The sequence below is a fragment of the Thermochaetoides thermophila genome (genome assembly GCF_000221225.1).
Source record: "Thermochaetoides thermophila DSM 1495 unplaced genomic scaffold scf7180000011816, whole genome shotgun sequence".
NCBI classification, from domain to species: domain Eukaryota; kingdom Fungi; phylum Ascomycota; class Sordariomycetes; order Sordariales; family Chaetomiaceae; genus Thermochaetoides; species Thermochaetoides thermophila.
The window spans coordinates 3,531,856-3,546,071 of NW_006383032.1; the positions used below are offsets into that span (position 1 = coordinate 3,531,856).

General features: G+C 53.0%; 5 protein-coding genes across 5 annotated transcripts; 3 read left to right on the top strand and 2 right to left on the bottom strand.

Annotated features, from left to right (window-relative positions):
- Nucleotides 1-164: 164 nt before the first annotated feature.
- Nucleotides 165-2,549, top strand: CTHT_0030550 (uncharacterized protein; the record flags this gene model as incomplete). The annotated part of the gene is made up of 2 exons (XM_006693442.1): nt 165-1,029; nt 1,084-2,549. 2 exons carry the CDS (start codon nt 165-167, stop codon nt 2,547-2,549), a joined length of 2,331 nt encoding a protein of 776 aa, XP_006693505.1.
- Nucleotides 2,550-3,456: 907 nt separating this feature from the next.
- Nucleotides 3,457-4,580, bottom strand: CTHT_0030560 (putative translation initiation factor; the record flags this gene model as incomplete). Its single annotated transcript, XM_006693443.1, has 4 exons — nt 3,457-3,472; nt 3,530-4,227; nt 4,314-4,414; nt 4,556-4,580. 4 exons carry the CDS (start codon nt 4,578-4,580, stop codon nt 3,457-3,459), a joined length of 840 nt encoding a protein of 279 aa, XP_006693506.1.
- Nucleotides 4,581-6,525: 1,945 nt separating this feature from the next.
- CTHT_0030570 (uncharacterized protein) lies at nt 6,526-9,843 on the top strand (the record flags this gene model as incomplete). Its single annotated transcript, XM_006693444.1, has 4 exons — nt 6,526-6,740; nt 6,825-8,668; nt 8,725-8,990; nt 9,040-9,843. 4 exons carry the CDS (start codon nt 6,526-6,528, stop codon nt 9,841-9,843), a joined length of 3,129 nt encoding a protein of 1,042 aa, XP_006693507.1.
- An 827-nt stretch (nt 9,844-10,670) lies between these two features.
- CTHT_0030580 (ribokinase-like protein) lies at nt 10,671-11,663 on the top strand (the record flags this gene model as incomplete). Its single annotated transcript, XM_006693445.1, has 1 exon — nt 10,671-11,663. One exon carries the CDS (start codon nt 10,671-10,673, stop codon nt 11,661-11,663), a length of 993 nt encoding a protein of 330 aa, XP_006693508.1.
- A 166-nt stretch (nt 11,664-11,829) lies between these two features.
- On the bottom strand, nt 11,830-12,952 carry CTHT_0030590 (uncharacterized protein; the record flags this gene model as incomplete). The annotated part of the gene is made up of 5 exons (XM_006693446.1): nt 11,830-12,150; nt 12,216-12,423; nt 12,479-12,510; nt 12,590-12,658; nt 12,725-12,952. 5 exons carry the CDS (start codon nt 12,950-12,952, stop codon nt 11,830-11,832), a joined length of 858 nt encoding a protein of 285 aa, XP_006693509.1.
- Nucleotides 12,953-14,216: the final 1,264 nt, after the last annotated feature.

Genomic DNA, 14,216 nt, shown 5'->3' on the forward strand with positions numbered 1-14,216 from the left:
GGAGCTTGCGCTTCTTTGCCGATCCCCGGCTTTCTGGAAGAGCAGCTCGCGACTCGTCCTGCCACATCTACCTGTACACCAAAGATTGCTGCCCTGCGCCATGGCCTGAGATGCGCTGACGCTGTCTCTGCGGACCGTGTGCGCCAGCATGCCTTTCAACAACGATGACCTCTAGCAGCACCACGACCCAGTTGGGCCGTCTTCTCTGGGGCTCCATCCGGAATTCTGTCGCCGTTCTCTCCACGAAATTACCCGGCCGCCAACAGCTTCCAGGCCGCCCAATTTCCGGGCCATCGCTATTTAGTTCGCCAGCAGAGGTATCTTCGTCTTCCCGGTTCTTTTACCCTGCCAGGTCATTCTCCTTCCGGCCATATGTGCCCCGCATCACCTCGGGCAATGTCCGGAAGAGCTGCTCTTCGGGAGGCATTCTCCTCCTCGGGTTGAGCTCCGGCCCTTCTTCGACAACGGCAGTGGTGACGACATGTACCGTAGCCGCAGATTCAGCGTTGGCAGGGCCTTCTGGGCAGAGAGCCTCAATAAGTCATCTCGCTCGTCACACATGGCAACTAAGCGTTCAGGCTTGCGGCTGCCGGGGATATGCGCCGGGGCTGACGGCGAAGAGAGCGAGTAGTTCGAGCACGAAAGCGACTGGTGATAAGAGTGAAGACCCAAACCCGCTTACACAGCAAGTCGAGTCGAGCTCTGAAGGCCCAAGCCCAACCAAGACTCCCGGTTCCAATACTCCCGGGGGCGAGTCTCTTGCCGATTCCATGTCTAAATACCTACACCTTCCCAAGATCCCTAACAGGCCAACCAAAGAAGAGCTGCTTGCTACAGCTCAAGGATTTCGTCAACGATTAAAAGTCCGATTTAAGTGGTTTTCTATCCGGAGCATGCGCCCATGGAATGCGGACGAGTGGGGAGCTTTTGTCTCGTGGTTCCTATTCGGACATCTCGTGTGGATCCTGGTCGGGACCACCACCTTTTTCTCTCTGATCATCCTCTTCATCAATACCGTGTTTGCACAGGGTAGGCTTCACCACATGCTTGGTTGAAGGATGGGTCGCTGACATCTTTGTCCAGAAACCCTTGCCAAATGGATTGGTGATTATCTCACACAGTCGGCCGGTTTGACCGTTGTCTTTGAGTCTGCAATTGTCCCAAAATGGAGGGATGGTGTCATTACTTTCCGCAACGTCTTTGTTTCCCGCAGGCCCGGTCAGACCAAGTCGTCTGTCACGAAGGGTTCCTCTAATGCAGCTGCAGAAGCCGCCGCAGCTGCCCGACAAGCCGAGCAGGAGGCCGAGGATGAGGACGATGGCAACTACACACAGTTCGACTTGACTATTGACACGGTCAACGTTACCCTGTCATTCCTCAAGTGGTGGAATGGTAAGGGCCTATTAAAAGACGTTGAAGTTAAGGGTGTCAGAGGAGTTGTCGACAGAACATCGGTTCGTTGGGATAACTTTGACCTTTCGAACCCTCTAGCATACCGCCATGAGCATCAGCCTGGTGACTTTGAACTGGACTATTTCAAGCTGGAAGACCTCTTGGTCACAGTTTACCAGCCTGACGGTTTTCGGCCTTTCTCCGTCTCTATCTTCTCTTGCGAGCTTCCTCAACTGCGCAAGCAATGGCTCTTCTATGACTTCCTATCGGCGTCCCACATGTCCGGATCCTTTGACGGATCTTTATTTACCATTCACCCTCGACAGGTCCACACTGTTACCTCTGATAAAGATGAGTTCGGTGACCCATCAGCCTGGAAGAAATTCTCCCGGTTACGCATCGATGGGTTAAAGATCGACCACCTTAACCGTGGTGTAGAAGGTCCCTTCGGCTGGATTTATGAGGGCAACGTTGACATCGTAGCTGATGTCATGTTCCCCGCCGACCCGGCCGAGGGCATTGGAAAAGTCGTGGCTGATTTCTACGACAAAATGGAAGAAGCGGTTACCAGCAACCGCTATCTCAAGATCTTAGAAAACACCTCCGTTCGGTCCCGGAGATCACACCCCCCCATACCCATCGCAGCCGAAGTTTCCATCACAGCTTCTCCTCCCCCCGAATCACCCTCCTGCAACCCCGAAGACGACACCATCCCACCCTCCCAACAACCACCCGCCTCCTACACTTCCACGGTCACCGTCGCTGCCTCCTCCAAAGCAGCCCATAACTCCTATCTCGTCATGGACATGCGCATCTCGCTCAACAACGTACGCGCCGCGGTCCCGCTCTTCAACAATCCGCACATCAGCTACGTCAACCAGGCTCTGGTGCGGCCCATCGTGGCCTACATCAACGCGAAGCGCACCTACATCCCCATCACGTGCCGCGTGGTAAAGCGGTTGTCCGACTTTGACGGCTCGTGGACCGTGTGGGACTGCGGGCTGATGGACGACACGTCGGCCGAAGTGTACGAGGCGTTTGCGCGGAACGTGGTTGACCAGCAGACGCGCGTCCGGCGGTTCAAGCGCGTCGGGCTGTGGACGATCAGTTTGGTTGTCCATGCGCTTTTGGCGGGTGTCGCTGGGGATTTGATGTGATTCATCATTCCCCTACCTTTCCCCGCTCATGTGAATTCTCCTCATTTTATTGTTTCCTTGTTATGATGTGCTATTGGCGATGTGCGATATGTATGACCTGGTGTATGTGTACGAAGTATGGGAATAGAGAAAACGAGGATGGCTATTTGAATTGTTTGCATATTTGGAGGGAAGGGGAAGAGGGGATGTCAATTTGCCATTCTGGTGGCGGCATGAAACGTCATTATCTCATGTATACAAGGAGCTGGGTCTAAGGCGTTAAGGCGGATTTAAAAGGGGTCTTCCCCATCATCGTTCAACATGAATGAATGAGGGGATTGGGCAATAGCTTTGATACCCCTGGGTTGAAGCTCTACTAGTTAGTGTAATTGCTCATAAAATAAAAATTTGTTGCCTTCGAACCGCTCTTTAGAGAACAAAGTCATTCTCGACTTCTCATTCCCCAGCAGTAAAGAGTACAGCATGAAGATCAACATTGGGTACCTGCTATCCCTGCTAAGGATCACAAACCAGACTCTATATGGAACATCATGTTCGGAATGAAAACAGGATTGAGATGCCAGATTCCATCCGAATGAACGCCGTTAGGCCATGCCCTAACTATCACCAAGCCAACCATTCGGTATTACGACCATCCTGTCACAAACTTTTTGCTTGACGATTCCGGCCCAATCTTGAAGCGAGGGTTGTTAGTTTGCTGCCACCGTGAGGGGCAGGTGGGAAGCATATGTACTCCCAGTCTCCTGTTCTGTGATTTACCCATGACTTTTCGCAGAATTACTTGATTGACTAGCCGCTGGGTCTCTTGCTTTGGATTCAGGGGGTGGTCAAAACGAAGCCGCGTTTCCCTTAAGACTGATGTAGTAACTCAAGGGCAAGACTGCGCAGTCAAAATGGATTTCACCCTTTACATGAAGTCATCACTGCAAAGCAACATGTCAATACGCATATACAATCATGAAGGAGTTATGGTTACTCACTCGCCAAAATCCTCGTAAGCATCGTCGTAGGCAGTGAGGTCGGCCTTGTCGTTACGGCTGACGCCAACGAGCGAGGTTTTCGTCTTGGCCGCCTTGGTCTTCTTGCCACCTTTCTCAGCAGCCTTCTCCTCCTTCATCTTCTCGTTGCTGAGAGCCGTCAGTGAGCTAGCGACCTTCTTGATCTGCTCACTTGGCAGCTCCCGCGCCAACTGCTTGCAAAACTCCTGCAGAAAGAGAGTGTAGTGCGGCTTCTTGGCGCTGGCCGCAAGCAGAGGAGCCAGAGTGTTGCGCAGCTGCTCAAAGGCAGCCTTACCCTGGGGGTTGAAGATGGGGAGAGTGGCCAAATCGATGGTATTGTTGGGATCGTTCGGGTCGACCTGAACGGTGGTGGCCGTCAGGCTACGGCCGCTAATGGTGCCGATGTTGCCAAAGAGGTCTTCCGCGTGCTTCAGGTCGGACTCCTTCTCGGTGCGACGCAGGCGCTCGCGCCGCTGGGCCTCAGTCTCCTCCTCCTCTTGCTCGGCTTCCGCGGCAGCCTTGGCGCGGGCGCGCTGAGCCTGGTGTTCGGCAATGCGCTGAGTCTTGCTCTTCTTTTGAGCGGCGGCTTCGGCCTCAGCCTTGGCCTTGGCCTCGGCGGCCTTTCTGGCCTTCTCTCTCTCGACTTCGGAGTCCTCGGCGGCGTCCCACGAATCAAGGACCTGATATTGAAGCGATGAATTAGCCCTGGCAAAGGAATCGCGCTGGCGACAACAACATTTGTGGGACCGCGCCATCAAGAACGTACATCATCGTTGCCCTCCTCCTCGTCGTCGAACTTGCGGTTGCGACGAGCACCTATCACAGGGGAGCCGGGGGCAGAGCCCGCGATCGACTCCTCTTCCTCATCTGCAGCCGGCCCACGTTAGCATCTCTAATATCGCAAAATTGTTTTGACTGGGCCATCAGAGGTTGTATTGTTGCAAAAATCATGCCCTGGAAAGTGGTTCCATGTTCAATGGCGGGGTAAAGAAATTGTTGGTCGCTTACCCCACCGTTTGCTTGGACCGGGCATTGTATAGGAGGTAAAGAGTTCGAAATCGAACTATGTCTGTTGGTGAAGCTGCTATGGAGGGTTGATATCGAGGGCGGGTGCGCAGGCGCTGGATCAGGCAAGTGAATGGTGCACACAGTTGGGCAGCAGGCAAATCCTGTGACTCCAGTTTTCGACGAGCGGCAACTTCCAGGTTTCTCTGTTCCTGTGATGGCGGGGTTCCAAGCCACTTGCGATAAGACGATAATCCCGGTACAAGCGTTTTTGATGGGTTGGGGTTAGGGTTAGGGTATCTGATTCTCCATGCGCTTTTGCTCGTGGATGACGCCGATGGATAACCGGCGAAAGATGAGATCGAAAGGGATCCCAGTTTTCATCAACACCAGATTCATCGTAACTAATCTCACAATGAGTTTGGAACGTTGTTTTCTCACTCAACATCAGGTAGTTGTGCCTTAGCATTCTTATCTGATGAGGATCAAATATGTACATTCATCTCAATACTTCCTTGCTCCTTAGAAAACTTCAATTTCCGCGACTTTCAATCTCAGCCTTCTGCTTTCTACCAGACCCATCTCTTCCTTTTCTCTTTGAAAATAGGCTTTCGGCCATGGTTGCATTAAACGCACTCTGCCAGCTGCTCGTGACACCAAGGATCGATTCTGGCGCTATTCCAACCCCCATTCTCAACGCAACACTGCTATGATCTGAGCCCCCGATTTATGCGACGCTATCGAAGCATCCCCGCCGTCAGTGAAGAATTCGTCAAGGTCAAATCATCAGCATTCAAATCTTCTGGGCATGCTTCATATATAGTGTATCAGAAGGAGTTGCGTTCGTATTCCATTCAGTTCCGACTTCGTCACCAGGTCTGTTCTAACTCAACCAACCTACTACATGCAAGTTCACTATGTTACGCTACCAACAACTTGCATCTGAAGGACACACGCGCTTGGGTGTCGTTCTGTTAGCAGATGCTTGGCCCCTGCCAAGCATACTTTCCCCGCTTGAAATCTGCCTTGCCAGGCCCCGTATTGCTCTCTGATTGGTTCATCCTCGGGGGCGGCAGCGCAGCGGAATCAACACAAGGCAGAATCGAACCTCACTCCGCGCCTTCATTCTCCGGAAACGGAAGATGCCGGTGTCGCGCAAGATGCACTGAGAGCTTTCCTTTCTCCAGTCGCTGCCGTCAGTCTGTCAGGTCATTAGCGAGCGCAGGGCTGCAGACCATTGGCAGAAAACCGCCTGATCCGATTGATCTTCTCACAGCCCTGGGTTGTTTTGCCTACTTGTGCAGCATTTCCATCTCACTAGCTCGTCCTTCTCGTCATCCTCCAGCTTCTCCCCTGCGCAGTCCTTAGACCCCCGCGGCTTGGCATCCCCGCGCCCGCGTCTCTGCCCCTCTGCGCCTCTGTGTCTGCAACCTGCATCCGTTCTGGCATCTGCTTGCCCACCGTTCTCGGGCGGTGCTGCAGCCGGCAAAGATAGCCAATCGCCTGGCTGGTCTGGTCTTCTGCCTTATGGTACCTGATGTTGCCTCCTCGAACCATTCAGAGTCGAAGTCCTACCAAGTCCTAAGCAGGCTGGCATCAAACACACATGCAAAGCATCCCGACTCGGCTAGCCACATAGGACTTTCAGTGATCAGTTACGTGTCTTCCTGCCCTTGCGAAGCACTGAGCCTCACATTGAATCAGGATCAATCATGGCGCCTTAAATCGGTGGGGGATGACTTTGTTTCTTGCTATCGATTGGACCTTTGTGTGTTGTACGTCGCTTGCTTGCCCATACCTGCCGCCACCAGATCTCCGCGACCTATTCTTCCCAGCGCTGCTGTTGCCCTCAATCATACTTCAAAGCAATTCTGTCGCTTGTTTTCGGTTGCTCAGCGTTCTAAATTGCCACCGGCCCACTCTCCATCATCACTTGATCGTCAGCATCGCCCCTATTCCATCATCAGGCGTCTATGAATCAAAAACGCTTGTCTTCCTTGGTGGAGGGCTACTCATCCGGCCCTGGCTCGTCAGCCGCGGGGCCGGCCCACCGCCGACCGGAGTCACCACATCAATCTGATTATTGCGCTCCGGTCCCCAGTGGGCGGCTTTGGAATGTGGAGAGGAGTTTATTCCCTGAGAATGACTCCAGTCTTGATCAGGATGAACCGCTCAACCTGTCCTGTGTGTACGTTTCACTGCTATCCTAACCAACCTCTTCCTTGCACAAGTAGTATGCCACAGAACATCATGGCTTAAATCATGTTCACAGGACCAAGGAAACATCCCAGCATGATTGCGCACGCCATCGCTTCATCGTCTGGGCCGCTGTAAAGCGCAACTTGTCCCCTAACCTACCGCAAGCGAAGAAGTTGGAATGTCCGCTGCTCAGATGTGAACTGCGCTTTTCTGACCACGAGGCTATGCTCAGGCACCTGGCTGGGTGCAAATATCTTGCAGAGGGCGAATATTGGTGCTTCGACCATCAGCGAGTTGAGCGTTTTAACGATGTCAAATGCAAGCGCTGTCTAGGCCATCCGTCCAAGAGGAGGAAGATATTGAACCTCGCCAAAAACTTTTTTCATTCGCTCGGCCACAAATCCAAGAAAGCTTCCGCCTCAGAAATCGACGTCGATGCTGCCCTGTCGAGCCCTCTGTTGACTTACTACGACTCTCTCAATATAAAGGCTGTTAACGACACGCCCTCAGAGCTTCCAACAACAACTGAGATTGCCGCCGAGCTTGAGGCTGCTCCAGTCAATCATACACCGGATTGGATTTTTGAGTCGGCGCCGGAGCCAGTTTTCGCGCCGTTCGCGCCGGACCCGACCGATTCAATCAACCCCCAAGCTCTTTTCATGCCACCAACAACTTCTCATGTCGAGCTTGACTCCGCTATGGCTGTCGATGGCACGTTTGCACAATGGCAGTTACCATCCGTGTCAACACCGACGACGATGGCTTCGGCATTGATGCCACTGAATTCAGTTTCGACTGAAGATGGATTCCCGAAGAACTCTCTTGTCAAGCCGACGCTTCAGGTTATCACCGAAGGTCTTCAAGGCAGACGACAGGCTCCCCGTCCAAAACAGGTTCCCCCGGCACAGCGAAGCAAGACGGGGTTATCGCCAAGCTCCTCTGTACGATCCACGGCTAGCACAGACACTACTGCTACCACTGCCAGCTATGGAAGCTCCCTAATCTCTCCGTCCTCGAACTGGAGCGGAGTGTGGTCGATGGGCTCTGGCTTTGACACACATGCAACTTCTCCCATCGATGGAGTCACATTTGACGACATGTTCGATACCGAGATGCACCTCGATCACAATCCTTGCCCCGATTATCTTCACCTGAAGTTCTGTGAGCTGCCTGGAACTATTCCAGATGTCAGCCAGAAGGCCTGCGAGACGGCTCTTGATCCTATTAATGACACCGAAGACCCTGTACCCACCAATCCAACGCCCATTCCTGAAATTCGTCTGCAGGAAGAACAGATTGTTGAATCCATTGCCCCGGTCGTCCCGGTAGCCCTGACCGAGTCTGAAGAGCGCGAAGTTGGACCAGAAAGCGTCTGCTGTTCAGAGGCTACATCGCTCGTCAGCTCCGTCTGGGATGCTTTCATGGAACATGTCGTGTCGTCCGCGGTGAAAATTCAGGACCAACGCGACGTAAACGTGCTTGCCAAACAATTTAACGGAATGGCGTGTCGTACAATAGTCACGAGAGGGCTGCATACTCTCCGTGCCTTTATTGCAAAGACAGGCCAGCTAACGGCGACGGATCTAATATGTTTCCTTCATCTGATCGGCTCCTTCAAGGTGGTGCTACGCGAACAGGATGCATCCAAACATTTCAACAACCTGTTTTTGCAGGCATTGGCTTACTCTTCGAGGTTACCGCAAAGTGACCGCGACGTCTACCGTCAGCTCGTCAAGCTCATATGGCAGCCTCCAACGATCACCCAGGAAGACGTGCAAAACTACAAGGATTTGATAGCACGTTGGTCGTTCGGGTCCCCGTTTGATGTTAAGGGCAAAGCACCCGAGGTCTTGCATACGGCACACGGTCAGCGAATGTATGACCCACTGCTTGCTACCGCACAAGACTTCCTGGATGGTGAGCAAAAGCCCTGCTTCTTGTCGCTTAATAGCTTTTTATTAACTTGGAAGCAGCACTCGAGATGTCGGTTGTTCATAGTTGTGATTCGCTTCCCCTTGGTGTTCAGGTGTCCGACTTAAACATTGTGCACTTGAAAGAGGCCAATGCATTGGACCGGGAACTTGTTGCAACAGTGCAGTCTGTGATGGAAGTCCTGTCTCGTGGGTTTCGCAACCACGAGTTGCTGAATAACGGGCTAAGAAGGGTATCCCAAAGGGTTTTTGACGGTTCTATCTCCGGTGTTCGGAAAATCGAGCTTGCATTGCTGAAGGCTGGCAAGGTGTGTCATGGCTTGACGAGTTCCCAATCTTAAGGCTGACCGAAAACAGGACTCGTTGCCGCGTGAGAGGTTCTTCGACGAATATGTTCCTCGGGTCAGGAAATTGTGCGATCAAGTTTACGAGAAGCACGAAGAAGGGGTCTCTCAACGGGACAAATACCATGTCCTTGGCATCGAATTAATCGAAAAACTGATACACGATTTTGACACCTCGAGCTCAAAGGCGAAACTCTCTGATGCTCTGGACGCTGGATTCCTCGAAGACGCAATCTCTGAAACGATCGTGCAAGCGGCACAGTTCTCAAACGTATCAACAAGCAGTCCGAAGGGACCTCGTTCCCCTTATTTTAACACGCAATTACCAACGCCAACAGAAACGTCTATCAACACGCCGAGTAACTCCTCGAGCAGCGGGGATGCAGAGAGACCACAACCGCAGCAAGCACCGCCAGCGGCCCAGTCCCCAAGTCAGCTTGGAACTCAGGGGTCACAGCGACAACCGCGTACAACCGGGCAGCAGAAAGAAGTCGTCGAAGCAGATCTGTGCTGCAAGATTTGCGGATACCGCCCCAAAGGCCACCCACAGTGGTTCAAAGGTAGCATGTCCAAGCACATGCGCACCCAGCATAGGACAGAGACTGAGTATTTCTACTGCAATTTCCCTGGCTGCACGAGCAAGTTCCGTAACCGGGCCGACAACCTGCGGAAACATAAGATGGAGAAAAATCACTGGTGTGAGGAAGACCTGGTCCCGGCGACCAGTGCTGCCAGCTCGTCTTCCTCTGTCCAGACTGCTGCTGGGTCAAGGAGGCCGAGCAAGAGAAAAAAGATGGCGGACGATCATGAGCAGTAGCACTCCGTGAGGGAGGGGTTCCGTCATCCTTTTGAACATCTTATATTTCACATTCACAACGAGCATGAGTGATTAGGTTTTGGATCACTTTTCTCTTGGAAAACACTGATTTCTTTTGTCTTGGATACGGTTGGGATATGGCACATACACTTATGCAGAGAGCGAGGAGTTTGGGTTTGGATATGGTTGCAAGCAGGATACCCCAGGGGAAATCAATGGTAGAAGCGGAAGAGGCGTTTGGCATGCAAACATGGATAAGCAAAGGTAATTTTTCAACGAAACTTAGGATTTGCAACCCAATATGCCGAAATGATGCCGTACCTGAGAAGCCGTACCTGGTTTTGATGAATCCGATTGGTAACTGTTTGCCCGCCCAATCCAAAGGAGGACGGTCCCGCCGGGATGGAAGGCGTCAAAAGACTGTCCCATAACCGTCAAGGTCCTCACCAGCAGCTTTGCAAGCAGTTTTCTGTGAAAGTAGAGACGGAATTGATTTTATCTCACGCTTAAACTCCAAATGTCGTAATTAGAGGATATGGTCTCATACCTCGGCTTTGGCCGGTGGCGATCTGCAGGTAACAGTTGAGAAGAGACAGGTACTTGAACAAGCAACCCCACCTTGTTGGTCACCTGGATCCTCAACCCCCCCCCCCACAGTAACATCACCTTATATAACGTCCTTTCATCTTTACTCCTGCATGGATTTAAGTAAACATAGGTGTTCTCGAATCAACTATTCGTCTCTATTCCATAACCAAAAGACCAAGTAAACCTTTCACTACGAACCCAAAAATTTCCAAGGAACCCCTCCAGTCTAACAACCCAAAATGACACTCCCCCACATCACAGTCCTCGGCTCCCTCAACATGGACCTCGTGGCCTACGTGCCGCATCATCCCCTGCCCGGTGAAACCCTCACAGCCGACGCCTTCGCAACATCCCCCGGCGGCAAGGGTGCCAACCAGGCCGTTGCGTGCGCCAAACTCTCACGGGACCGTCCCATCGAAGAGCACAAAGAGGGCGGCCCCTGGAAGGGCGAGACCGCGCACGTGTCTATGGTTGGGGTTGTCGGCAAGGACGGGTACGGTTCCCAGCTGAGGGGGAATCTCGCCCGGTATGGGGTGGACGTGTCAGGGGTAGTAGAAAGTAAGGAGGCGACGACGGGCGTCGCGCTGATCATTGTTGACAAGCCGACGGGGGAGAACAGGATTGTGCTGAGTCCCGGGGCGAATCATGTCCTTACGGAAGGAGATTTCAAAAATGGGTTGGGATTGTTGGGAGAAGGGAAGCCGGATTTGTTGATCATGCAGTTGGAGATCCAGTTCGGGGCCGTGTTAGCCGCGCTGAAGGCGGCGAAGGAGGCTGGAGTGGATGTGTTGTTGAATCCGGCACCGGCGAGGAAGTTGCCTGATGAGGCGTATCAGGGGTTGGCGCATTTGGTGGTGAATGAGACGGAGGCGTCGATTTTGGGGGAGGTGGAGGTGAGTGTGTTGGATACGGAGGAGGGGTTGGAGAGGGTCGCGAGGGGGTTTGTGGAGAAGGGTGCGAGGAATGTGATCATCACTCTAGGGGGGAGGGGAGTGTATTATATGAGCAGGGATGGGAGGAAAGGGCTGACGCCGGCTGAGAAGGCGAAGGTTGTTGATACCACGGCAGCGGGGGACACGTTTGTGGGCATGTATGCCCTGGATGCGGTCGGAAAGAGGGACGGGGAGTTTGATATTGAGGCTGCGGTGAAGAAGGCAAATAAGGCGGCCGCGAAGACGGTTGAGAGAGCTGGCGCGCAGGATTCGATTCCCTGGAGGGATGAGCTAGAGTAGGGGTGAGAGCGAGTAAGACAAGACTCGCTCAACAGTCACTATGAGAATTTTGCAAGTTGCGATGGACGATAGCACTACTGGTACACTGAGTGGAGTGCAATTTTGCACTTAGACCCTTCAGAAAAATACTTTCTCACGTCTCCTCAAAAATCCAAATATCATCTCTTCAGGGGTTCACATACCCCGGCTGCAGCAGAGCCCAACAGTCCCCTTGAATCGGCGTGACGGCCTTGACATCAAATCCATCCAGCACACGAATATTAAGCGGCCTTCTATCCAGTGTGCGAGCTCGCATGGTACGAGCCCGCTCCGGCAGCGCAGCAACCTCCTCTTCTGTCAAGAGGTTCGGTTCGGTAAAGACATACGTACCACAGTTGCGGCAGAAGGTCCTGCGCCAGACCTTATTCCCCCAGACGTAATGAGACAGGTTCTCAGAGCCGTGAATGGCGAGTTGGTCGTGCGTGGGGTAAATCCAAATGGCGCCGCTCTGGGAATTCACTTGTTAGTGAGGCAAAGGTAAAGGGGGATAGGCCCAGATGGCTGGTCACTTACACGACGACAGAAGCTGCAGTTGCAGTCCATGATCTCCTCTTTGTAAACTCCGTCCTCCAGAGGGTCCTTCAACTTGACTGCCAAAGTCACAGCGCCGCAATGGCAGCTTCCATGGTACAGTTTTCCCCCTTCGAAGCTGGCAGGTTTTGGTTCGGGGCCCGAGTAGACCGAGGGGACGTATTGAGGATCCAACTTGGCGCCATCCAGGCTGTTTATGTCAGTGAACGATTATAGGAGATAAATACCCACTTCAGCCTACATACGGTTTGCGGTTTAGGCTCCAAATATCGAGATTCTGAAGCGTACGGACTTGGTCAAAGATTTAGCCAGCGTCACGGAGGTTTGATGTTTTGGGTGGTGCTAACGTTGATCACCATGGACTTGCCATTCTCCCCGCTGGCGATCATCGCAGCCAGGACTGGAGTGCCGCAGTTACCGCAAAACTGAGCGAGGTTAGTTAGAGTTATTTCTTGGGAACAAGGTCCTCTGGTAGATAGATCCTAGCCTACTTCATGGGTAGCCGTCTTGGCACCAAACATGTACTTGACGAGCGTGTTGTCATCACCCTTAACGATGGTAGGAGGTTGTTTGGGCATCGTCCAAAGAGCTCCCCTCTTGTAGCAGATACTGCAGTTACAGTCTGCTACAGTCTTGATCTCGGGAAGCTCAACCTCAAAGACGAAAGCCCCGCAGTGGCAGTTGCCGCGATACTTTTTGATCACTTCGGCGTCTGACATGTCGAGGACTTTCGGCACGTGCTAATGACACGAAATTGAGGACTTCTGCTTTCAGGCGACTCGACTTCGCAGGTTAAATGCTTATTGGAGAGTTCATAGCTAGCAGTCACAGAAGGGCCATCACACATCACTTATATGCACAACCTTTACCAGTCCGTGTTGTTTTTCCTGGTCAAAAAGGGCTTGCAGCCCGATGCCAAGCTCATATAAAGGCACGAAAGGGTAAAAGGATCCAAGGCAGCAACATCAGGATGCTGACAAACAGCTGCCTCGGTCAAAAATTGGTCCGGAGCATTGCAGCAGAAGACGCGTATCACGCGTCTCGCTCTGTGGGATTTCATCGCGGACTGGGCGCGTTCTCAGGTGACTTGCAGCACCAGGCAGGGGTGGCCTGGGCACCTACGGAAACTTGCATGAGCTGGGCTATCGACGCTCCGAAGCCCAGAAACCCAAATTTCCCCCGCCGTTTGCGTGTTCCAAATAATTTTCAGAGGACAGTGCCGGGCAGCCCAGGGGTTGCTTCCGACCGTCTCCTTGGCTCGCCTGCCGGAGGCGACCCCATGCCCTCCATGCCTACACACCCGAAACAACCCCGGCCTATCCGCCCGGCAGGCAGGGGGAGGGGGGCGGGTAGGATGCACGCCTCACCCCGCAACGGACGGGGTGCCGACTAGGCCACATGACCGAAGCCAGCGCAAAATAAAACCATGTTAGAAGATCGGCGGTCAAGCACCGGGAAGTGTGATTCAGTTTTCGACAAATGGTCTACGGTGTCTTCGTGATTGAAGATTCCTTTTTGTGTCCATGTCGTGTGATACAAGTGTAACTGTGAGACACGCAGGGGCCGCGCGCTCCCAAGCCGAGATGGAAGCGGTGATCTGTTTCTCAACAACTTCTGGAGCGCGACTGTGGTTATCTTTCGAGAGATCCTCGGCGTGGGGTGCAGTTGCACATTGCAGCCATCTGCCGTGCCTGGGCTCTCCTTGGCCGGAACATTTAGTGTCTACAGTCGGATGACGTCGAACACCGCCTGTTTCTTGTCCCCTGTCGGACGTCGCTTTTGAAAGACATCTGGGGGGGGGTTAAAAGTCTTCATCACCAAAGCCATGGCACTATGTTGAGATGGAATGTTCGCGGGTTGTTGGGACTCAGATCACGGCCGACGGTCCTCGTACGGGTTGACCAAAATTTTGGCAGCTCCAGTGACCGGTTCCGCAGAGCCGGGATCGATCGATCGGAACCGGAAACACGATCGAGAAAAGGA